This window comes from Oxyura jamaicensis, assembly GCF_011077185.1.
Source record: "Oxyura jamaicensis isolate SHBP4307 breed ruddy duck chromosome 19 unlocalized genomic scaffold, BPBGC_Ojam_1.0 oxy19_random_OJ106428, whole genome shotgun sequence".
NCBI classification, from domain to species: Eukaryota; Metazoa; Chordata; class Aves; order Anseriformes; family Anatidae; genus Oxyura; species Oxyura jamaicensis.
Genome location: NW_023304542.1, coordinates 24962 through 48715, shown reverse-complemented (window position 1 = coordinate 48715; position 23754 = coordinate 24962). Strand labels below are relative to the sequence as shown.

The following is a 23754-nucleotide window of genomic DNA, read 5'->3' as shown; positions in this document are numbered from 1 at the left end:
GGGGCGGGGCCGGGGGGCAGAGCGCGGGGCCGGGCCGGGAGGGGCGGGGGGAGCGCAGCGCCCTGGGGGGGGGGCGGCGGGGGCACAGGGGGTGCGCGGGTGTCAGCGGGGGGCCGGCCGGGGTGGCCCCGGGACACCCGGGGCAGGGAGTGCGTGTCCCCCCGGTGCCCGGGGAGGCACCCCCTGGTGTTCAGGATGTCACCGCGTGGCAGGGCGTAGGCGTCCCCCGGTGTCCCCGGGCAGTGGGGGTCCCCCTGGTGTCCGAGGTGTCACCGTGGGACCAGGCGTGGGTGGCCCCTGGTGTCTTGGGTGTCACTGTGGAGAAGGGCCTGGGTGTCCCCCTACTGTCCAGGATGACCTCATGAGGCAGGGTGTGGGTGTCCCCTGGTGCCCAGGCTGCCACTCAGACAGGGCACAGATGTCCCTCTGGATGTCCTTCTGGGTCACTGGTCTCCCACCATGGGTCAAGGCCAGGATTTCCCCTGGGTCCCCAGGCTATTCCCATGTGCCACCCCCTCGGGTCCCCAGGCTATCAGTATGGGATGGGACATGGCTGTCCCCCTGTGTCCCAAGGCTGTCACCTTTGGGCATGGACATCCCCCTGGGTGCCCAGGATGTCACTGTGGGGAAGGGCAACCTGCTGGGTCACTGGCTGTCCCCACACACGTCCCTGGTGTCACCATGGAGGGTGTCAGGGGGACGCAGAAGCAGGACGGAGGCAGAGTCCTTTAAAAACTTGTCCTTTATTAGTCTGTTGGCAGCGATTCCCTCTGCGAAGGGCGTCCCACCCAGTTATATCAAAGTGAGTAACATGAAGGGAGCTGGGGGGGGTCGCAGGCTGGCGGAGACAAGCCCCCCCACGGTGTCCCCTGCCGCTGGGGCCCCCCCCCCCCCCCCCCCCCCCCCCCCCCAGTGCCCCTCCTGCCCCCCCGCTCGGCCTTCCCCCCCCCCGGTCAGCTCTCACCACCCACCCCGGGGGGCAGCACCGGGGCAGGGGGTGTCAGGGGGGTCCCAGGCCCCCCCGCAGGGAGCGATAGCACCAAGGGGGACAGCTGCTCCCCGCAGTTTATTCCGCGCTCCCTGGGGGGGGTCGGGGGAAGAATTCCCGGGGTGGGGGCAGGCCCCGGCGCTGCCACCGCACCGTGGGGTCCCTCCCGAGAGCGTGGGGCCAGGGGGTCTCAGCTGGGCTGGGGATTTACATTCTGGACCATGCAGTAGCACCAAAGTTCATGAGGTTATCGGTGGGGCAGGCGGTTACTTCCGCTTCCTCCCGCAGTATTTCCCTTGTGCGCAGCCGACTCCACCTGGGTGGGGGGGGGGGACACCACATCAGCCCCCCCTGTACCCCAGCAGGGGGCTTGGAAGCCAGGCAGGGCTGGGGGGGACCCGGTGGCACTCACCTCTAAAGCCCAGGGCCCCGAGGGCTCCTCCGAAGGTCTGGGGGGGCTTCCCTGCAGGGACAAGGTGGAGAGGGTGAGTGGGGCGGGGGGCTCCGCGGGTGCCCCCTGGGGAGGTGACCCCCAGCCCACTGTCCCCAACCCACATGGCTGGGGCGCACTCACCGCCAAATCCCAGCTGGCCGCCGACCCCACCTGAAAGCACAGCGAAGCCTCAGTGATGCTCGGCCCCATGACCCCCAGCCCAGCCCTCTCCCCATGGCCGTGTCCCCGTGCCCCATGGCTGCGCCTGTCCCCACGGGCAGGGCACACCGGGGAAGGTACCTGGAAATATCGGTGACACGCCAAAGCCGGGAACTCCAGCCCCTGGGGAAAAAGTGACAGCCAGTGACAGCCAGTGACAGCACTGCCACCCCAGCCCTGTGTGGCCGCAGTGTCCCCAAGCCTGCAGCGAGCCGGGCACGAGCTGCCCCAAGAGCCCCTGACCCCAGCAGCACCCCTGGGTGCCCCCCCCGGCTTCAGGGCGCCCCGCGAGGCCGTGGCATGCCCAGCAGGGTGGGGACAGCAAGCGGGGCAGTGCAGTCGGTGACAGGGTCCCACCCCGGGCCCCGGCCCCTGCACTCACCTGGCTGCAGTCCCCCAACACCAAAACCTGCGGGAAGAGAGAGCCCCAGTGAGGGTGGCGGCCATGGGGACAGGGACATCACCCCACTGGCCAGGGCCGTCCCCACTCCTTACCTGGCTTGGGAGGTTTTCCAGCAGCTCCTGGAAACAAGAGCCCTGCAGCAGAAGTGGGTGTCAGTGCAGCCCCCCACCAGCCCAGAGGGTCTCCACGTACTGGGGACACTGTGCCGTACCATCCCCTGCCCCACAGCCTGGGACGCACTGGGGCTGGGGCCCTTGGTACCTGCTTGGTGGGGGCTGTCCCCTCCCATTGTTCCCCTGGGCAGGTGGCATGCACAGATAGGGCATGGTGACAGCAGGGTGGGGACATGCCATGGGACCACAGAGGTGCCCCAGCTCCCTCAGGGTGGGACAGCACCCAGCTGGGCACTGCTTCCCCAAATCCCGGCTCACAGGGTCACAGCCAGGAGGGTCCTGAATCTCCTGCATCCCCCCGATGCCCTTTCCTTCTCGGCACCCTGCACAGATCCCTCTGTCCCCGGGACCCTCAGCACCGAGCCCACCAGCACCACTCACCAGCACCAAGGCCACCAGCACCAAGGCCACCAACTCCGAGGCCACCAACTCCGAGGCCACCAACTCCGAGGCCACCTGTGGTGAGGAGCCTGGGTGAGCGCTCCCAGGTGACCGTGGGGATGCAGCACGGGGCTGTGGGGTCTGCGCCCAGGGATTTGGGCCAGGGTGGGAGGTGGGGACCAGGGACACTGGGCATGGCAGCACTGGCCTTGCCATCGCTCCTGGCTCACACGGCGGGGGATTTGCAGGGAGCATCACAGCTCCAGAACCAACCCGGGGACCAACTTGCTGCTCACCCAGCCCCACACAAGCCCAGACCGTCCTGATGCAGCCCCATGCCCTGGGGGAGCACCCCCTGCCCGCACAGCACCTACCTGGGATGCCACCGACCCCTGGGACTCCGGCCCCGGGAACGCCTGTTGGAGAGAGGCAGTGAGACCATGGCCCCCCAGCCTGCACGGGGAGCTTGGGGGAGGCAGTGAACCCCCGGGGGTGGCTCTGGCACCCGTCCCACCGCCCCCAGAGCAGGAAGACCCAGAGGCCTTCTGCGTGGTGCCTTGCTGCAGGCAGTGCAGGGCGGGAGGCAAATGTCCCTGGGGAGACCGGGGTGGCAGAAGCCACCGTACCGGGTGGCACTCTGCACCCAGGGGTGACAGCATACCACCCCCCCCATGCCCTGGGCTCCGCAGGGCATGTGGGGACATGAAGAGTGGCCAGCACCCCGATACCAACACGGGGTGCCCAAGGGGGAGCAGGCTGGGGACGGGTGGCAGCGATACGTACCGAACTTGGGAGGCTTAGCACCTGGCTGCACCCCTACTTGGGGGATGCCTGCAAAGCAAACAAGGGCACCGCGTTATGACAGGCACCCCCGCGCCCCCCAAACCACCCACCCCCCACATCTGCGTGTGGTGCTGCTCTCACCTGCCCCAGGGAGAACGCCGGCACCGGGTACCCCCACGCCTGGCACCAACCCGGGGACGCCGCCGACACCGGGTGTCACTCCTGGCACACCGGGACCACCGGGCACTGCGCCTGGCACCCCTCCGACACCGGCACCTGCGGGAGAGGGGGTGAGACACCCACAGGGCTGCGTGGGGCTGGGGCAGTGCCGTGCCAGCACCCGCTTGCCCTGCATGGAGATGTGCCCAACTCACCGTACTTGGCTGCCTTGGCTGCTGCTTTTGCTGCTGCTGCTGGACCTCCGACTCCTGGAACAGTGAGAAAAGGGTCAGTGTCCCTGGGGGGAGCCTCCCCAGAAGTGCTGGGCGAAGCCCATCCCTGCCACCTTGGCATCCGCCAACAGATGGCCCCGAGGTGGCGGAGACCACCGAGGTAGTCTGAGACCACCGTCCTGCCCCAGCCCCGTCCCAGTGCCAGCCCAGCTGCTACCACCGCCTGCCTCACCTGGGACACCTCCAACGCCGGGGGCCAGGCCACCCACACCAGGAGCCAGGCCACCCACACCAGGAGCCAGGCCACCTATGCCAGGAGCCAGGCCACCCACGCCAGGAGCCAGGCCACCTACCCCTGCAAGGAGAAAGAGAAGAACTGGGGCTCCGGCTCAGGAAGAGAGACGGTGGCTGCAAGAGGAGCATGGACAGCTGGGGTGGGCGGAGGGATGGTGGGGTGCGGGTGGGAGGGATGGTGGAGGGATGGTGGAGTGGGTGGGGGGGATGGATGGTGGGTGGATGGTGGATGGATGGTGGAATAGATGGTGGATGGATGGATGGGTGGTGAGGTGAACAGAGGGAACGAGTTGTGCATGGGTGGGTGGATGGAGGGTGGATGGAGGTGTGGTGTGGATGGGTGGGTGGGTGGGTGAGGGGATGAGGGGATACGGGAATGGTGGTGTGGATGTGTGGGTAGAAGGGAGGGTGGATGGATAAATGTATGAGAAGGCACATGGATGGTGGACCTAGGAGCCTCCATGCAGACCATCTCTCGGGAGAGCATCCCCTGACACGGCCAGGACCTCATCCCTCGCACAGAGTTCTCACCCCTCCACCCCTCACCCCGACCCATGGGGTCCCCATGCAGTGCCTCAGCCCCAGCTGGGGAAGCAGCCTGGAGCAGGGAGGCAGCAGGAGGCAGGACGTGCGATAACCCTGGAGCCAGCCCGTCTTACCGTACTTGGCTGCTTTGGCGGCTGCTTTGGCAGCAGCGGCGGCACCAGGGCCAGCTCCTGGGGGAGAGGGGAAAAGTGAGGGGCAGCGACGGCCCACGGTGGCCACGCCAGTGCTTACTGGCCAGCACCACCACAGACATCCCTGAGCATCCCTTAGAGAGCATCTCACCGGGTACCAGACCAGGCACACCGACGCCGGGCACACCAACTCCGGGCACACCAACTCCAGGAACTCCGACTCCGGGCACACCAACTCCAGGCACACCGACTCCAGGAACTCCGACTCCAGGAACTCCGATTCCAGGAACACCAGCTCCTGTTACACCAATCCTTGTTACACCAACCCTCAGCACACCAACCCTCAGCACACCTGCCCCGGGCAGGTACCCTGCTCCTGCCGAGAGGACCAGGGATGCGGCCAAGCCCCACACCCCAGCCATTTGTACCACCCCTCCCTCCCTCCCTCCCAGCGCAAAGGACAAAGGTCTCTCACCAAATGCGGCCGCTTTCGCTGCAGCCTTCGCTGCGGCAGCAGCTGCTGGGCCACCCACTGTGGGGACAGAAGGAAGCATGTCAGGGGGAGCAGAGAGGCTGGCACCACGCTGTCCCCTTGTGCCAGCCCCTCCCCTCACCTCCGACACCAGGCACCACACCAGGGACACCAGCCACGCCAGGGACACCAGGCACGCCGGGGACACCGGGGACACCGGGCACGCCACCAATGCCAGGAACACCAACACCAGGAACGCCAACGCCGGCTCCTGCAGATAGCGAGAGGAGAGAACTTGGAGTGGCTGAGCCGTGGGACACGGAGGGAGGTCTGCCCTTGCCATCATGCTATGGGGGGAAGCACCCCCTGCCTCATTCCTGCAAGCGGCTGGGACACGCACCGGGTGCTGGGTCACCCAAGAGGCTGGGAAGTCACCAGCATGGGGAATGATGCCACGGGTGGCTCCAGATGATCCTCAGCATGAGGAGATGGAGGCTTTCAGCCCAACAGGGCACAGAGAAGGGGCTGGTGGCCCCCAGTAGCCACCTGGAAGTGCTGTGATTTAGGGAGAAGCTCAGTAATGAAAAGCTCACTGGTGTGTGAGAGCAGAGGCCATGAAGATTGCCAGTTTTCTCCCTAAATCCCATCCACTTATTGCTTTTTTTTTTTTTTTTTTTTTTTTTTTCTTCCTGCATGTTGCAGAAAACAAATGAAAGAAATGACCAGCAATGGTTTAGCCCTCCACTGTGCCTCCTCCCCAAGCCCAGCCTCTCAGCTTCACTGCTGCGGGAGGTGCTGGGGTGTCAGTCCCTGCTGGGGACCACGGTCCTGCTAGACGAAGTCAGATGTGCTTGCCGGATCCCACTGGTTTTTGGAACAAAACCAAAAATTTCAGACAAGAACCAAACAAAGTCAGTTTGTTCTCATCCATTCACCCCCATGAAACACCAGTGGCATCATGGCCTGCAGAAACCTGGGGAGGGACAGAGGCAGGGTCAAAGGTGAGCCCAGGCACAGCAGCACAGAGGACAAAGGGATGGATGCTTCCCCATGAAGATCCTCCGGGAGTGATCTCCAGGGCAGAGGCAACTGCCTGAGGCACCCCAAGTCCCACGGAGAAGTCCCCAGGATAATGGGGTGGCCGGGGGTCTCCTTGACCCCTACAGTACTTACCATACTTAGCTGCCTTTGCTGCTGCTGCTGCTGCTGCTGGCGTTCCAGCTCCTGAGGACAGGAGAGAGAGGGACCCTGAGCCACCTGGCCCCGTGCCACCCGCAGTGGGGACAGCACTCACAGGAACAGTCACCTGCCACCCCGGGGACACCTCCGACACCAGGCACCAAGCCGGGGACACCACCGACACCAGGCACTAGGCCTGGCACACCGCCGACACCGGGCAGCACCCCTGCACCTGGAGGGAAGCAGAGCAGTCAGAGCACCCCAAAATGCCCCATGCTGCCGCCCCCAGAGCATGTGGCTGTGGACCCCTCAAGCAAAGCCAGAGGCTGGAGCATCAACGGGCTCAGCACCTTCCAAAATGTCTGCTAAGGGACCAGTGCCCACATGTGCATCCCCCAGGGGTGCACCAGAGGCCGGGGCAGATGCGCTCCCGCTTGCCCAGCAGGTACGGGCATGGGGTGGGCTTCCAGGAACAGCAAATCCCCCTGGCAGCAGATGTTCACTGGCTGCTGCTCCGCACCGAGCCCCGGGATGCTTCCACTCCTGCGTGTGCGATGGCCCTGCCACACACACGTACCCGGGCAGGGGATTCCCAGCTCCCAGCCTGGGAGCCCACGTGGCCGCTCGGGAGCTGGTGGCAGCTGGCGGGACCCCGAGGTCCCCCAAGGATGGGCTTGTAAATCCCAGCTGCTCCCGGGGCTGACGCATTTCCTCTGGATGCTCCAATGAGCGCGTGCTTGCTCCTGCAAAACCAGCTCCCTCTGCCAACAAGGGGAGCAGCGAGCATGCGATCCGCAGAGCCGAGCTTGTCCCTCTGCTCATGAGCCATGGCTCTCTGCAGACGCCCTCCCGGCGGGACTGCAGGAGCTGTCACTGCCTTGCGGCACAGCCTGGACCTGCCACATCCCCACGTCCTCCAGAGCAGGCAGCGGAGGCTTTGCAATGCCAAGCCGCTGCATGAAGGGGGAAAGCCCCCCTGCAGCCTGGGGGGGAGCGGGGGTTGTAGCCCACAGTGGCTCAGCAGAGGGGATCAACTCGCCCCAAGCTTGGGCACGCAGACGCCGGAGCCATGCAGGAGCCTGGGCTGGGCGAGCATCCCGGAGGGAAGCACCCTGTGAAGCCATGCCAGCACTGCTCAGCAGTGCCGAGAGCAGCGACTCACCGTAGGCTCCTGCCTTCGCCGCCGCCTTCGCTGCTGCCGCTGCAGCCGCAGGACCTCCAACTGCCAGGGTAGCAGGAGAGAGTCAGGGGTGTGGGATGGGGGGGGATGGGACATCAGCATCCGCACCCCAGGGCTGAGCCCAGCCTCACCTCCAGCTCCTGGGACAACGCCGACGCCAGGCACCACACCGCCCACCCCAGGGATGCCGCCAGCCCCGGGCAGGACACCGGCTCCTGTAGGGGGAAAAGGGGGTGTCAGCTTGGGGAGGGGACACCACTGTTCCCTCCCCCAACCTGGGAGGGGGACAGCAGCAACCCAGGTGGGGACACGGGCCCTGTCTGTGCCCACAGAGGGTGACTCACCGTACTTAGCTGCCGCTTTTGCTGCTGCCGCCTGTGCTCCAACTCCTGGGGAAGGACACAAGGAGATGCTAAGGGCCTGTGGCCATCCCAGCACAGCCCCCCCAGTCCTGGGGACCAGTGCCTCCCACCAGCAGCTGCCGCCTCTCCTTAGTGAGGTGACACAGCCTACCCCATGCTGTTCCTAGCCCCTCTCTGGCCACCCTGGGGCCACCAGACAATGCCGAGTATCCCATCCAGTGACCGGTGAAGCTAAGGGGGTGCTTGCTCCCCCTGCCATACTCTGTAGGTCCCTGCCACCCCCCAGGACTGCTGAGGAAGGGGTCGTACCCGTCCCAGTGGGGTACCCAGCCTTTCCAGCACCAAGTCCTGCTCCTATCCCACCAGGTCCGAGACCTGCAAACACAAAGAGAAAGCACAACAAGGTCAGGATCTGGCCCTCAAGAGGAGAGGCAAGGCAGACAGCAGCTCCAGCCCCACAGCTGGGGACGTGCTGGGGACACCTGAGCCAGCCCCAGGCTGGAGATGCCGCCTCAAACCCCCCCAGGCAGAGCTGGCTGCAGCACGGGACATAGGACATATCCTAGCCAGCATGAGCTGAGAGCTGCTGGCTGCTGGCCCCATGGCACGGGATGCCCAGCAGTGGGGGGGTGCCCGTGGGCACCACGCCATCCCCATCCCTCTGCCCTGCCTGCGCCCCCACCCAGCGTGGGTCGCTTTGCCCGGGGTCAGGGTGCCCCTCGCACAGCCCAGGCTCTGTGAGGAGCTACGACCATGGAGCAAGGGCTATGAGCACTCACCATAGGGCAGCTTACCAGTGCTGTAGGGCAATCCATAGCCACCTGGAGAGGAGAGAAGGCGGCTGGTTAGCACCTGGCTGCCAGTGGCCGTGCCCCCTCTGCCCCGTGGTGTAGCCCCTCTTTGCCAGCCGGCCAGCTGTGCAATGCAAGCCCTCAGCACTGGGGCTCCTTACAAGTCAGGAAAGTCCTTTTTGGGGTGCGCCCCCCCCCTCGTGATGGGACCTCCCGGAGGTGCCCCTCTCCACAGCAGCTCCAGAAGTGAGCCCCGTGCTGAGGGCTGCAGCACGCAGAGCTGGTTTCCAACATGAGCATGTGTTTGCCGTGACCCCGCTTCGGCAGGGGGCCCCCCAGGAGCCCCGCGGCGAGAGCTGTACCCAGCTGGCTGCACCAAGGCTGGCTCCAAATGCGAGGCTTTAATTGGAATCAGGGCTTGGGAGCCTCTACTGAAACGTGACCTCATTAGGAGGTTGGTGAGAAGGGACGGGGGGGGGGGGGGGGGGATTACAAGAAGGAACATCGCGGCCGGGGAGATGGCTCCTTGCGAAAGAAGGCGTCCCGTCACATGGGACAGCGTGGGGATGCCCGCCTCTCTGCGTGGCAGTGGCCGCAGCCCAAGGAGCAGGGACAAGCTGCCGTGTCCCTGATGGTGGCAGCTGGGACCACACGGCATGGGTGCCCTGTGGACACCCAGCTCCTCAGCCACGGGCAGGGCCAGCGCCTGTGGCCAGGATGCTGGTGAGAAGGCGTCCCTCCAGGCGTCCCCTCCAGCAGCCACATGTGCACACCACGTTTCCCCCCCCACCCCCCACCAGCCATTCCCACTGGGTTCCACACGAGGCTGGATGAGCTCTGCATCTGGCAGCCCTGCCCGGGGTCCCCAGTGGCACCCAGCGCCACCAGCACCTCGCTCGCCCCAGAGCCGCCCGGCACTGACTGAGTGACACCCGTGGAGGTGGCACCAAAGGCCCAAGCCCTTGGGACTCCAGGGGTTTTGCTGGTCCAAGACCAGCTCCACAGAGCCACTGCCACCCACCCAGCTGGTGCTCACCCCCTTGGCACCAGCACGGGGACAGCCACCAGTGTCACCAGTGCCGATGGACACAGCAGCTGGCATGGGAACCGATTTTCCCAGCCCTGAGATCACCTTGGTGTGGCTGGGCACTGGGGCACCATTCCCTTCCCTACGACACCAGGTGGGACCCCGATTTCAGCCACTGCATCAGCCTGCACCCCCCACAAGTGGGGTGGCCTTGGGGACCCCTCCTGAGTCAGGGCAGCCTGGAGCAGGAGCTGCCTGGGGCATTTTCAGCAGTCTCTCCAGAAAGGAGACTTTCCTCTGAACATGTCATTTTCAGTGCTCTCCCTTCATCTCGTCTTGCCCTGTGCTCACCAGCTCCAGCATGCAGTGCAGAGGACACGGGGGACACAGGGACATGTCACACATCTTTCAGCAGCACCCAAGCCCACCTGCAGTATTGCCCTGCTCAAACCAAGAGCCGTGACAGCTGTGACAGCCAGCCCAGTGTGGGCTTGCCAGCCCAGCAAGCTGCTGGGGAGTGACAAGGCGAGATCCCGGGGAGAACAGGGATGCACCCGGCACCTGAAACCGCACTGGGGGACAGCACCGCCATCCTATTGCACCCTTCAACTGGTGGCACCACTGCCACTGCCTGCCTTACAGCCACAGGGACAGGGGTCCCCAGGGAAGGAGGGGGGCGACGCAGCCACTCGCTGCTGGTGGGGCTCTCTCCTCCGATTTCGGCACGGCAGCTCCCCAGAAAGTGGGTCAGCCCCGTCTGGGCTGCAGGCCACTGGTGGGGCCGCCGGGACGTGGCCAGGTGCCTGCACCAGGCACCCCATGAAAGGCAGTCTGGGGCCAGGCGGCCAGACGGCATCCGATCTCCACGGGGCTGGGTCGCCCTAACGAGCGTAACGAGCCTCTGCGGGAGGAAGCGGGCGCTGGCCAAGTATTTCTGCTGCCGCTTGCGGCCGTGGGCCCTGGCGGGGGAAGCCGGCGGAGCTGCTGGGTCTGGCGCCCGTGGTGGGGAGGGATGTGTGCCCCGGGGTGGGCTCCACCCCAGGATAAAGCCCGTGGACCTACCCTCACTCTGGCACCCCAGGGATGTGGATCCCTGGCCAGATCTGGCTCCCCTCTTCCTGCCCTGGATGTCACCAGGGTGGGCCCACCAGCTGCTGGCATCCCCGGGCAGGCTGTGCCACCCGGTCCCTGCCACCTGGCACTGCCATCCTGCTGCTGTCCCTGCTGGGCAGGGCTGGCTGGGGACAGGCAGGTCTGGCACCCAGTGTGGGGACAGGTGACAGATGCCACTGGAGCAGCACAGGCTGGGAAAGGGGTGCTGAACGCCCCTGGGCTGGGGCTGAGCATTATCTCTGCAGACAGTGAGGAGGGAGACCTGCCTCGTGCTCCGTCCCCACTGCCAGCCTGCTGGTGGTGGCCTTGGTTAGCAGTCCCCGAGAGGGGACATTCAGCCTGGGTGAGCGTCTGGTGATGCCCAGGACATCCCCTGGCCCCCAGGAGCCACAGGAAGCAGAGGATTCCTGGAAAGATGTGCCTGGTGCCAGCAGGGGGCTGTGGAACCAGCCTGGGATGGCCTTGCCCAGCGCACATCCCCAGAGCGTGCCTGCTTGTCCAAGGCACGCCTGGCAGCCCGCGGAAGGCACAGCATCACCCTGGGGCCGGGAGCAGGAGCAGCGGCAGCCCCGGGCAGGATCTGCCCTTGGGACTGTGGGCAGCAGCTGGAATCGCCCGCCCAGCGGTGCCGGCTCCGTCCTGCTGTCCCCTACCAGCGCCAGCACTGCTGGGTCCGGGGGACCCAGGGCCACCGGGGCTCGGCCCGGGGCAGTGAGGATGTGGGGTCCTCCTGGCGCTGCTTGGGGCCCTCACCCGCACCCCTGCTGGCTGTGGCCGCTTACCTGGGAGCTTGGGAGCTTTGATGGGATACCCCAGAGGGACTCCGGGCTGCTGGCCTCCAAAGCCTCCCAGTCCTGCAAAGCCAACAGCAGACGCTCACCTGGAGCCCTTGCCCAGGCTGCCACCAGACCTTGCGAGAGGGGGGTGCCCGCGGCACCCCGGGTCCCCGGCCACGGCTTGGGAAGCCCCTGAGGCACCTTCTGGTGTGAGGAGGCCACGGCAGTGATGGAGAAGCTTGGAAAGGAAGAGAAGGACAGGCGGGAGAGAGGGAACACTCACCGGGGATTCCTGCGAAGGCTCCTGCTCCTGGGGAGAGACACAAATGCCCCCGTGAGCCCATGATGTCCTGCCTGGTCAGCCCGGGGGGTGGCCTGGGGACAGCCCTGGACCATGCCATGCGCGGAGGAGTGGGGACATACCTGGACCTTTCGCTTTGACGCCGGTGCCGGTGGGAACGCCGGGCAGCACCCCTACGCCAGGGAAGCGGACACCTGGGATGGAGAGCAGAGGGGATGGGTGAGTGTGGTGGGGCCTCGTGGTGTTGCTGGTAACCTGGACCCACGCTCTCTGGCTGGGTGCAAGGGAAAAGCCCTCCAGACCTTGATCCTGCCCCAAGCCAACCGCCCCCACCACCCAAATCCTTGTCAGCCTGACCTGGCTCAGCACCCAGGGGTGTGCGGGACACCCTGCGCCCAGCACCAGCACAGCCAGAGGGGACGCGCTCCCCGCAGCCAGCCCCAGCCATGGGGCACCTGAGCCCCCCCAGGCTGGAGGTGGGGTCCTGCACCCCCAGCTCTCACCCTCCAGAGGCAACCAGGGAAAAACAGTGTTGCTGGGTGCTGTTCTGCCTTGGGTTGGGATTTTTTGTTTGTTTGTATTTTTCCCTCCAGCTCCCCCCCCCCCCCTTTTACAAATGTCTTTCATTATAACTCACGCATTTTCAGACATGGAAAGACATTCCTGACCAGCAACAACACACTTCCCATTCTGACAATGTCGAAACATGTTGTTTTCACAAGTTTTCCTCCCCAGATTGCTTTGCAGTGAGGAATTCCTACCCCCGCCACCCGTCTCCTCCCCCCACGGCCCTTGGCTGGGCGAGCTGGCCCCGCGTGACCCCGCCAGCTCCCCTCCGTGTCCCGTGCTGGTGCCGCTTGCTCCCACAGGCCCCTACCTCTGGCACCATGGCGATGTCACTTTAGGAAAAGTGACAGCCAGGCCGGCTGGCAGCAATGTCCCAGCAGGACTGAGCACATTGGGATGGGGACATGAGGCCAGGGCACAGCTGGCCATGAGACCACCAATGCCAGCTAGGAGGGTCGGCCACTGGGATGGGGACCCCCCTGGAGATTGGGGTGCTGCTGGTAGGTGGGGATGCCCTCAGAGACTGGGGTGTTGCAGTGGGATGGGGACACCCTCAGAGGTTTGGGCAATGTTATTAGATGCGGACCCCCTTGGAGGCTGGGGTGCTGCTGTGGGATAGGAAAACCCCACGAGCTTGGGGTGCTGCTTGTGGATGGGGCTGCCCTTGAAAGCTGGGGTGTTCCCACAGGATGGGGGCCCCATCGGATGTTGGGATGATGCAAAGGGATGGGGCCACCCTTGCAGGCTGGGTTACTGTCTTTGATAGGGACCCACTCAGATGATGGGGTGTTCCCATGGGACAGGGACCCCCTCAGAGGTTGGGGTGCTGCCGCAGGATGGGGACCCCAGCTCACCTGCGCCAGGGAGCACGCCACCGCCTGGGAAGGCTCCAGGAATGCCAGCACCTGGAGGATGAAAAAGGCAGCAGTGAGCCCCCAGCCGGAGCAGTTCCCCACCGCCACCAGCCCCTTCTGGGCTGTGCACCCACCTGGTACTTTGGGGGGCTTCCCTGCCGCGCCGACCCCAGGCTGTACCCCTCCTGGGGGCACCACAGCACCTGCGGGTGGCAGAGAGCCCTGAGAACCCACACAGCGCTGCCGCGGGCTCGGGATGCGGGGACGGGGCGTTTCCTACCTGCGGAGACCCCGAGGCCTCCAGGAACACCAACTCCACCCACGCCACCAAGACCAGCACCTGGGGACATTGGGAAAAGGAGGGCACAGGGTGAGATGAGACCTTTGGGCTGCGGGTGGCCGGAGAGGTGCCAAAGGAAGGGATGGGCCCAGGGGACACCTGGAGGAGCACCGGAGATGGGTCCCCCAGTTTTGGGCAAGGGATCCCCCAGGGCAGGGGGCTTCATGCTCCTGGTGGCTCCAGCTTGACCAAAGCCCCTTTCTCAGCACAAGAGCAGGCACCAGGTGGGGCTGGCAGAGAGAGCAGCATCTCCTGCTTGCAGCCCCCCATCCTCAGGAAAGGCAGGGCATAGAGGGGACCCCCAGAGCCCTGAGGATGCCCAAGCCCAGTGTTGCCCCCTAGCATGGCAGCAGGCACCCTGAGCACTCACCAGCTTTCGCAGCAGCCTTAAGAGCGGCCGCGGATGCAGCACCTGGGAAGACGCCCCCGGGGAAGGCACCTCCTGGGAGCAGACCTGCAGCACCTGCAAGGGGAGAAGGGGCAGGGTGAGCCCTGGGGAGCAAGGAGCTGCCTGCACCCCCAGGCTGCGGTGGCGGTGAGGGGTGGCAAGCTGGCATGAGGCAGTGCAAGGCAGGGTTAGGTGGCATCTGCACGGGGACAGCTCTGCGGTGCCAGCCTGGCTTGTGCCCTGCACTTCTTCTCCCTACATCCCCTCCAAAACCTGCTCCCCTCCGCACCCCTGCCGCCCAGGCACCCCATGGTGTCTCGGACTGCTGTGCATGCCACATGTGGGCACTGTCACCCTGCTGCCAGCCCCATGGGGACATGGGGCCCCCTCCCCTGTTGCTGCATGGGGCTGACCAGCCTGCCCATGTGGGTGGAAGTGGTGGTGGAGCCACCTCACTCCCTACAGCCGATGGGGATGAGCCACCCGCAGTCCCTGGGGAGGTTCTCTGGGGACACTGCACTGGGGACAGTCCTTGTCCATGCTCACCTGGCTGGAGGCCAAGAGGGCCAAGTCCCCCGAGGCCACCGACCCCTGGAAAGAGAAGCGGGCTGAGGGAGGCTGGGGGGTGCAGAAGCACCCGGGGACAGGGAAGGGGCTGAGGTGCTGCCACCCTTGCCCGTCCCCGTCCCACACAGCTCCAGCATCCAGCTGTGGGCTTCGCCTGCCAGCCACCCCATTGCTTGCTCCCTGTGCAAAGCAGGGAGGGCAGGATCCAGCCATCGTGCTGCATGGGGATATGCACAGGATGGGTCCCCACCAGGACCAGCTGAGCAGGAGGCCCCCATTTGCACCATCCCAGCGGCACAGATTGCTCCAGAGGTCTCGCCTCGCTTGCCGGCGCTTCCAGCCCACCACGGCCCCAGGGATGGGCATGGGGGACAGGGACAGGACCCAGCCATGGTGGCATGGGGCACGCGTCCCCACCCGATCTCCGCCGCCATCCCTTCTCTCTCCTCTCCGCCTTGCCCACCCCCCACCCCGCCAGGCCACGAGGGGACAGAGCCGAGATGTTTCAGGCTGAGGAATGAGTCCCTCCGGCTGGGCCAGCGCTGCCTTCCAACATCTGGGGCTAATCAGCGCTCGCTCCCTCCAGGCGCAAATTCCACTGCCTTTGGCTCACCGCGCGGACACCGCTCCGGCTGGGGCTTCGCGGCTGCATCGCGTTTGGTTTTAATTACGCCGAAATAAAGGGCCTTGTTTTTCTTTCCACAAACTGAAATCTGAGTAAACGGAGGTTGCAGGCCCCCGCCTGGGGCTGGCGCTCCTGCGGCGCAGAGCTGGGCTGATGAGGCTGGCGCACCCTGCCCCAGGCACCGTGGTCCCCATCCGAGAGAGCATCTCCCCCCGGGCCATGGGGCTCTGGGCATCTCCACCAGCACCAAACCGACCAGCCCATGCTGTCCCAGCACCTCCCAACTGTGCCTGGCAGTCCCTGACCTGCCCCAGGCTTGGAGTCCCCCAGAAGGCCCACTGCAGTGCGTCTTCCTGCCTGCATCCCCTCCCTGTCCTAGTGGTGGCCCTGCCTGTCCCCTCCTCTCTAGGCCAGAAAAAAACCAGCAAAAGCTGCCCAGCAACAAGTGCAGGCAGGCAGGGGACGCCTGAGGACCAGGGCTTGGGGACAGCTGGAGAGGAGGTGGCAGCACGCTGAAGCTGGGGACAAGGATGAAGGCACACAGAGCCCTTTCAGCTGTCGAGAGCTTGGTGAGCACAGCAGGGCAGGGCAAAAAGCGTGGGCAGGTGCCAGGGAACATCCCGTCCCCACAGCCTCTTCCTGCATCCTGGCTGCTGGCAGTCGGTGAGAGATGAGGGAAAGGCTTCCTACCTGGTTTGAGAGGTTTTCCTCCAGCCCCGAGCCCTGGGGGAGAGTGAGGGAGAGCGGTCAGGTGTGCCCCTCCTGCAGTGTGTCCCCTCTGCAGGCATCCCGGGATGGGGACACCAGGTGGGACAGGCTGAGCCTCTGCCCTGCCACCCCCTGCCCATCCCAGAGAAGGGTCCCCGGCACTCACCTGCTCCCAAACCTCCGACCCCAGCACCTGCAAGCAATGACACAGTCTGAGCACCCACCCCTGCAAGCTCCCACCCAGCCCTGCCCATGCTGGGAGTCTGGGGACACAAGCAGATGGGGTGTCCCCTGTGGTGTCCCCAGGCCTTTAGCCAGAGCACTGGAGACAGACAAGCTGTCACCCTGGGCCTTTGCCTCTTGTGGCCAGGGCTGTGGAGATGCCAGCCCTGGGCTGGTGACCCCCAGCGTAAGGCTGGCACAGCCCTGCCCCATGCCATGGTGTTGCAGCTGCCCAGGGCAGGGTGTTCCAGCACCCTGGTCCTGCTCTGCTGGGCTCAGAGGTGCCCTGGGTGTCCCCCCAAGGGCCTGCCCATCCCCTTACCTGGGAAAAAGCCTCCTCCTGGGACTCCCCCTCCCGGGATAGCACCAGGAACCCCTGCAAGAGAACAGACCCTTGTTAAAACCCCCATGGGGATTTGTGTGTCCAGAGGGACTGGGGTGTGGCGGGGGCACCCCCGGGACGGGTGCAGCTCTGTCCAGATGAGGCAGGATGCACAGCCCCAGAGCAAGAGCCGAGGGCAGCTCCCTGCCTTTCCTTGCACACCTCCATTTCTCCAGCAATACAGTGGTGATGGGGTCTGGAACTGCCCCAGGGTCTGGCAGGGTGGCAGCAGGATCTGTCCCTACACCAGGGGAGAGAGTGGGCTGGGATCCGGCTCTGCTGCCCAAACCCCATCCCATCACGAAGCCAGTGCCGTCTCCAGAACCACCTCTGCCAGCTCTGTGTCCCTCTGTCCATCCCTGCGCAGCGAGAAGCTCCCAGGCCCCTCCGCTTTCCAGGGCAGGTCAGCTGGAGCTGGAGCTCAGTGGTGGTGCTCAGACACCACAGTGATGCTTTTGGGGTGCTTGGCTTAGCACCTGCTCTGTCTCCTGCAGGACGCCGTGCAGCAGATTGATGGTCCCTGCTCCATCGTGGCAATGGATGGGGTGGAAACAAGGTTTGGGGTACAAGGATGCAGTGCAGGGGATACTCTGCTCCTGGCAGGGCTTTCTGGCACTGGGGGGCTTGCAACGGGATTTGTAGTGGGACTGGCAGGGCTGTGGGGGACTCTTAATGGGGCTGGCAGGAGGATTTGGGGGTTTCTGAAGGTTACAGTGGCCAGGGGGCACCTGGCACCCCCAGAAGCTGGGTGCAGGCAGTGGCACAGCCCTGGGACAGGTGGCAGCTGGGTGGCAGAGCTGGCACCCAGCAGGGCACCCGCTGCTGCACATGGAGCCCCCGGAATGGCAGGAACAAGGGTCTCCCCTGCACCCTGCTCAAGAGCGTCCTCCACCACACGGAGCACCAGAGACAGAGCCCCATCCCTGCCTCACGGGGACAGGTGCTCATCTCGGGGGGCACACAGGCACAGGAGAGGCATCAGGACACGTGCACCCCGCTTGGGATGCACGCACAGGCGAAGGACGAGTGTCAAGACACACACGTGGAGGACACGTGCCACCGTCCCCACGCACGCCAGGGGACACGTCGGGCTCGGAGCTCCCCACGCCAGCACACACACGCAGCGTGTCGCCCAGCCGACGTGTCCCAGTGGTGCCAAGCAGCGGGATTTGGCCTCGCGCATCCCCAGGCCGCCGGCTCGGAGCACGAATCCGGCCGCGATGCAGCTGGCGGCCCCGGAGCGCAGCGGCCGCGCTCGGTCATCGCTCTCCCCGCTGACCGGCCGGCTCGCCCCGCCGCCCCAGCCCAGCCCAGCCGGGAGGCAGCCGGCCAGGGCTTACGGAGCAGCTCCCTTTCCCGGCACATTCCCCCGCCTGCCCCCCCCCCGCGCCCGGGGGGGCCCGGCTTGGATAAACAAAGCCCAGCTCCTTTGCCTGTTCCCAGACATCATCCACACATCGCCCGGCCTCCCCGGCCCGCCCCGCCGGGAGGGGATGGCCATGGCCGGCTGCGTGGACACCCCCCGCAGCGTCCCCAGGCGCAGTCCCTACGGCCAGGCTGCACCCTGGTGCTGGCAGGGGGGATGCCGGGCACCCTGGCCCCTGCCCCATTGCTGCCTGGCAGAGCCGCCCCCCCCGCCCCCCCAGCGAAGCCGGGAGGAGGCTGTGCAGCTGCAGCTCACAGTCCTCCCAGGGTGTGCGGGGACATAAAGGCCCAGGGGACGCCTGCCCTGGGGCTCCCCAGGGGGCTTGCAGAGGCCCTGCTCAGCCCCTCATGCCTCTCCCATCTCAGCTCCACGCGGTCCCAGCGCCTCATGGCCGTGTGTGTTCTGGAGGGTTAAAGAGGAGGTGCTGGTGTCCGGGGGTTCACCAGCCCCCTCCATGCACAGGTCAGGAGGTGGATGGGGACCACCTGCCTTGACACGAGCCAGGACGACTGCATGGATCTGGGGTAGATGAGGCTGTTGCTCAGGAGCCCTGCAGGGTGCCAGTTCTGACACCAAACACGGTCAGCTCTGCACTCCGGCCGGACCCACGCACCCTATGCTGCTGTACCAGGGCCACACCAGGCTACAGGGATGGCTCCAGGGCTGTGTCACCACGGCTGCACTTGTCCCTCGCCCTGCAGGGAGCAGGTAGGTGCTGCCCATCACCTGGCTTGGGGTCAGATCCTGGCATGGGGGCCCTCTGCCCTCCCCTTGGCACGTTGGGGATGGGGAAACTGAGTCACAGACCTGCTGGGGCTGAAGGGTCCCTGCCCTGTGTCTGCTCCTGCACAGAGGCTGTCGGCAGGCTGGGAAGGGAGGGTTCCTCCCACATCCCCTTTTCTCCACACAGGGCTAGGGCTTGCCTGGACCCTGCACCCCAGGGCTCTACTTCCAAAGCTTTCCAAGAATTTGCCTCTGAATGTACAGCCCCTGCTGCAGCAGGGGATAACCCATGGAGGTGCTTCAGATCTTGGAGTGGGGTGTTGTTTATAGAAAATGGGCTTTTTCTTCCACATTTCTGTACTGTTTGGTCACTACTACAGCTGCACTATTTCAGTCTGACCACTCTTTCTATTATCCTATTTCCACTACCTGCAGAGTTACTTGCATATTCCAGTCCAAGTGAGAAATACAGATGTTTTCTGTATTCAACAGCTTATTTTCTCCCACATCCAAGAGCCAGCTGAGGACCCACAACAGGATGGACGCGCACAGCCTGGGCTCCAGTGCAGCTCAGCCCCTTGCCCCGTTGTCCTCAGCCCCGTGCCTCCATAGACATGGCAGCGGCCCCCGGGGCCCCGTCTTCCTGCAGGAGGCTCAGCGCTCAGCCGCGGCAGACCTTTCCCTCTTGCTGTTTGCTTTTTTGGGAGAATGGGTTTTGGAAACATGCAGTCTCCAGGCAACTTTGAAGCTGTGCTGCATCTCGAGCCCACTGGTAGCAGCTCGGGAGGCCAGGCGGGAGCGAGAGCTAACAGGAGAGAGGGAGGCAGCCTCCAGAGCCTGGCTCCCATCCAGCCCCCGAGCCTCAGCATTCATCTCCGGGTGCCTGCGGACTGCCCGCACCCTGCTGCAGGCTCCTGCAAAGGGAGCAAACCCGGCGGTGGGGAGGGGAAATGCCATCGCAGCTGGGACGGTCCCCAGCACACACGGTGACACCGACAGTTCTGACAAACCCTCCTGGTGGCCTTGCCTGGGCCAGGCCTGGAGGAGATGAAGGTGACTTTTGTACCCATTGCCAGCACCTCTTCGCCCAGTCCAGCTGCTCCTGAGCCCCTGAGCGTGCAGGGCTGGGACCCCCAAGTCCCTCTGTCCTCCCTGGGGAAGGGAGGCATTGGAGGATGGGTGCCCCCCCTCCAAACACTGCACTTGGCACCTCTTACAGCAGCTTCCCCATGCAGCAGCCCAAATCCAGCCCATGGGCCATGTGTGCCCCCATGAACAACCCTGCTCCCCAGAAGGGTGCAGAGCAGCAGGGGCCTCCCTGGTGGGAACCTCCCAAATGCTACCAGCTCACCCCCTTGGCTGAGCCCCCTCTGGGTGGCTGCACCCCCCCCCCCCCCCACCCTTGTGGGTGCCACTGGCCATGCCCCTGTCCCAGCTCAGTCCCCGAGGCTGACTGAGCCTGCCCAGTGCCAAGCAGCACTCCAGGCTGCAGGGACATCGGTCACTCCTCCACGGGGGAATGTTTTCCAGTGTCCCCAACAGCTCTGGGACCACCTCCAACACCAGCTCTTCGGGGAGCTGCTTCCCAAAGCAGCAACCACCCCTGCAGAGGGAGCCATGGTCTGGAGCAGGGCCAGCAGCCCCAGACGCTCACAGTCTGCTGTGGGATCTCACGCTGGGGCCAAAGTCACTGAGACTGCCCCAAATGGCAACTGCGTGAGAGCTGGTGAGCAAAGCCACCACAGTTAAGCAAAGCCAGCACAGAGCATCACTGCCAGGCACAGAGAGTGGCCAGGACTGAGCTGCATCCCATCAGGGACAGCTCCTGGGTCCCAGGCTGCAGCTACTCAGGATCAGGCACTGACAGCAGCTCAGCTATACAGGTGCCTGGCTCAGCACTGCTGGGGGATGACCCTGTGTGCATGGCAGGGGACAGGCCAGCCTGGGGCCAGGGTCCTGGGAGCAGAGCAGGGCACAGGTGGATGGAGCTGCTGGCTGCATACAGCAGCCCCAAGAGCTCTGCCTTGTGCAGGGGGTGGCTCAGCACTGGCACTGCCCCACCCTGCCCATGGGATCCTGCCTTGTCCCCACTCTGCTGGCCCCATGCAATGGCTCTGGCACTGTCCCCAACACTGCTGCTGCCTCTGCCCCTTTAGCCATTGCATTTTCCCCATGCAGGCAGACGGGCACCGTCCCCCTTCAACCCAGCCCCAGCAGAGGTGCCTGTCCCACCCCAAAGCATGCTGTCCCCACCTCGCAGTCCTTTGCCCAGTTTTGCCATTGTGGGCAGCTCTAAGTCTGTGCCAGGAGCAGCTCTCCCCGGTGCGTGCTCATGGCCCCGCCATGAAACACGAGCTGTCCCGCGGGCAGGCACCTGCTGCGTGAGCTGCTCTGGCTCCCTCCCGCCGTGCAGCGGGACGCAGGGGGTGCACCCCGGCACGCAGTGGCTTTTGTCCCCTGCCCCGGCACATGCATGTGCATGTGAGTGTGCCAGAGGTGTCACCCAGTCCCTGCGGCCAGTGCTGCCCAGCCGGGGTCTGGGTGGCACTGGGGACACACACAGCCACCCCGACACCAGTGACACAAGCACAAGAGGATGGCGCAGGGGCCAGACCAGGCACTGTGGTCTCGGGCCATGGTGCTCTGCAGCGGTGCCCGGCTGGGGGCTTTGCCACAGCCACCGCGCAGCAGCTTGCACGCATGGGCTGTGGGATGCACGCACACACACCCCCCCAGCCCATACCGCAATCACACTGGGGGGGCAATGGGGGCCAGCCCCCTGGCCCCTGGCATTTGCGGTGACCACCCTGCCTGCGCATCCTCAATGCCTGGGAAGGATGAGGCACCTTGGAGCCCCCCCGGAATGGGCTTGGCAGTGCCGCCCCAGAGAGCTGTGCGTCCCCCCTGGGTGCCATCCCACCCTGCCTGGGCATGGCATGCAGGGATCAAGGAGCTCTTCGGGGAGGTGGCACCCAGGTGGGCTGCCCTGCCGCACCCAGTTGTCCCCAGGGCAGGGCAGGGGCTGCTCGTCCCTCCTCAGCCGGGGCAGGATGGGGAGGTCCGGGCAGAGCCTCCCTGTGCTAAGGAGAAGGAGCCTTTTCTTTCCTTACCTCCTTGCTGGGAAGCCGGGAGGATGGAGAAGAGGAGGAGGACTCCGGGAAGGAGGGGTGCAGCTGCCTGCCTTGCCATCTCTTGAAGCAATGCCCCTGTGCTCTCGCAGTCAGTGTGTTTTATCCCAGAGCTGCTTAATTGTTGCTTCCAAGGATGTGAGGGGAAGGGGGGGTGTGGGGGTTGGAAGGAGGGAGGGGAAAAGGAACGAGAGAAGGGGGGAGAGAGGCACAGGACACTACGTCATGACGAAAGGGCAAACACACAAGCCTCTCCAGGCTATTGGGCTGTATTTTTTTTTCCTTTTTTTTTTTTTTTTTTTTTTTTTTGTAATTTCTCTCCCTCGCCGCTCTCTCCAATTCTGGTGCGGCGCTGCCAAAATTGCAGGGGAGCTGCCAAGGCAGCCTCCGGCGGGAGGGGAGCAGAGGGGCGCGGAGGGGAGCGGAGGGCTGGGCCGGGCCGGGGTGGCACGGGGGTGGCACACGCCGGGTGGCACTGGGCCAGCGGCGGGGTGCAGGGGTGGGGGCTGCCCGGCACAGCGGGGGCCCGGAGCGTCCCCCGGAGCGTGCTCGGGTGCCAGGTGAGGACCCGTCTCCAGCAGGGGGACGGAGGAAGCGCAGGCGTGGGGAACGGGGGGGCTGAGCGGCATTAGAACCGAGCTGACGGGGGGCGGCCGAAAGTGCCGCAGCTGTGGCGTTGGATTTCTCCCAGCTCGGTCCCCGCTTGTTTGTCCCCAGCCCTCCGACACCTGCAGCGGCCGTGCTTGGGCCGGGACGGGGATGGGGACGGGATGGGGACGGGGACTGGGGTGGGGACAGGAGCCGAGACCGGGACAGGGACCGGGACAGGGACCGGCACCGCTTCCCCTGCTCTTCCCCGAGGGGGCCCGGCCCCGACCGGGCCCGTGCTGGGGCCCGGGGAGGCGGCAGGGACCCGCGGGTCCCGGCTGCAGCCGCCGTGCGCTCGGCTCGGCCCCGCCGCCGCGGCCACCGCCCGCCGTGTCCCCGCCGCTCGGCCCGCGGTGGCCGTTAGGTGGCAGCCGTGGGGTGTCCGCCAGGAGGAAAGAACGGGGAATTCGAAGAAAAACGAGCCGTCTGCGCCCGGGGCCGTTCGGCTGGGGGGGGCACAGCACGGCCCGGCCCCCTCCCCAGCCGGGGTGTCCTGGGGACACAGCGGTTACCCCGAGGCCCGTCAGGGTACAGCCCCCGCGGCCCCTAGACCCCGGCGCGGGGGTTTCTTGCCCAGCGTGCAGCCGAGCACGGCTGCTCCGGGGCAGAACGGCGTGTACCACCTCCCCCCCTTGCAGGCCGATCCCCCCACACTGGGTGCAGCCCTGGCTGTGCTGGACTCGGCTCTAACCCCAGTCTACAAACCCAGACGCAGCACCAGGGCACCTCGAGGTTCTCGTTGCAAGCTCGGGGACAGAGAGCATGTGCAGGGAAATGCCCCGTCTGCACCCCTCCTGTGTCCCCCGGCTCCAGGCGCTCCCTCCATGGCTTTGGAAACTGTCAGCCCCCTGGAGCACAAATTATCTGCAAATCCACCCGGCTCCTCTCCACCTGCGAGAGGTGTTAGGTCCCCAGCCTGGATGCCCACTTGAAGACGTGAGCTGAATCCTTGCTCCCCTTCCTGGCCAGGCCACTTGCTTTATCTCAGCTCCCACTTTATTTTAGAGAAAGTGTGATGGCTGTGGCCCCCAGAAATCCAGGAGGTGAAAACTTAAAATCATTTTGTCATCCACACCCAGCGCTGGGACACGTCAAGGCACAGAGGGCCATGCAGGAGCTGCTGGGACTCTGTGCAGGCACCCATTTTTTGCTCACCTGCAGCCCTGCGAAAGGCTCCGGGCTGAGGGGGGAGGTGTGAAGGAGCACCCCACAACTGAATGCTCACTGCTGAC

The 23754-nt window shown here is 65.4% G+C and overlaps 1 protein-coding gene across 18 annotated transcripts; it reads right to left on the bottom strand.

The window, feature by feature from the left end:
* Positions 1-724: 724 nt before the first annotated feature.
* Positions 725-22108, bottom strand: LOC118158123 (elastin-like). Of its 18 annotated transcripts, none has more exons than XM_035312689.1 (35): positions 21857-22107; positions 16538-16591; positions 16160-16186; positions 15976-16008; positions 14640-14684; positions 14076-14168; positions 13646-13705; positions 13500-13559; positions 13366-13416; positions 12067-12138; positions 11927-11953; positions 11650-11721; positions 8716-8757; positions 8246-8311; positions 7919-7963; positions 7706-7789; positions 7557-7616; positions 6522-6626; positions 6389-6439; positions 5358-5486; positions 5219-5275; positions 4895-5041; positions 4726-4782; positions 4005-4127; positions 3755-3808; positions 3522-3656; positions 3381-3428; positions 2972-3013; positions 2598-2672; positions 2136-2177; positions 2023-2049; positions 1722-1763; positions 1563-1592; positions 1401-1451; positions 725-1304 (listed from the first exon to the last, which is right to left on the bottom strand). In XM_035312689.1, exons 1-35 carry the CDS (start codon positions 21933-21935, stop codon positions 1255-1257), a joined length of 2235 nt encoding a protein of 744 aa, XP_035168580.1. In that variant the 5' UTR covers positions 21936-22107; the 3' UTR covers positions 725-1254. The 18 variants fall into 18 exon arrangements, with proteins under 18 accessions (XP_035168580.1, XP_035168589.1, XP_035168584.1 ...); XM_035312698.1 differs by having other exon boundaries at positions 4895-4996; positions 13500-13568; positions 21857-22102; XM_035312693.1 differs by having other exon boundaries at positions 2598-2657; positions 13500-13568; positions 21857-22100.
* Between the last annotated feature and the right edge of the window lie 1646 nt (positions 22109-23754).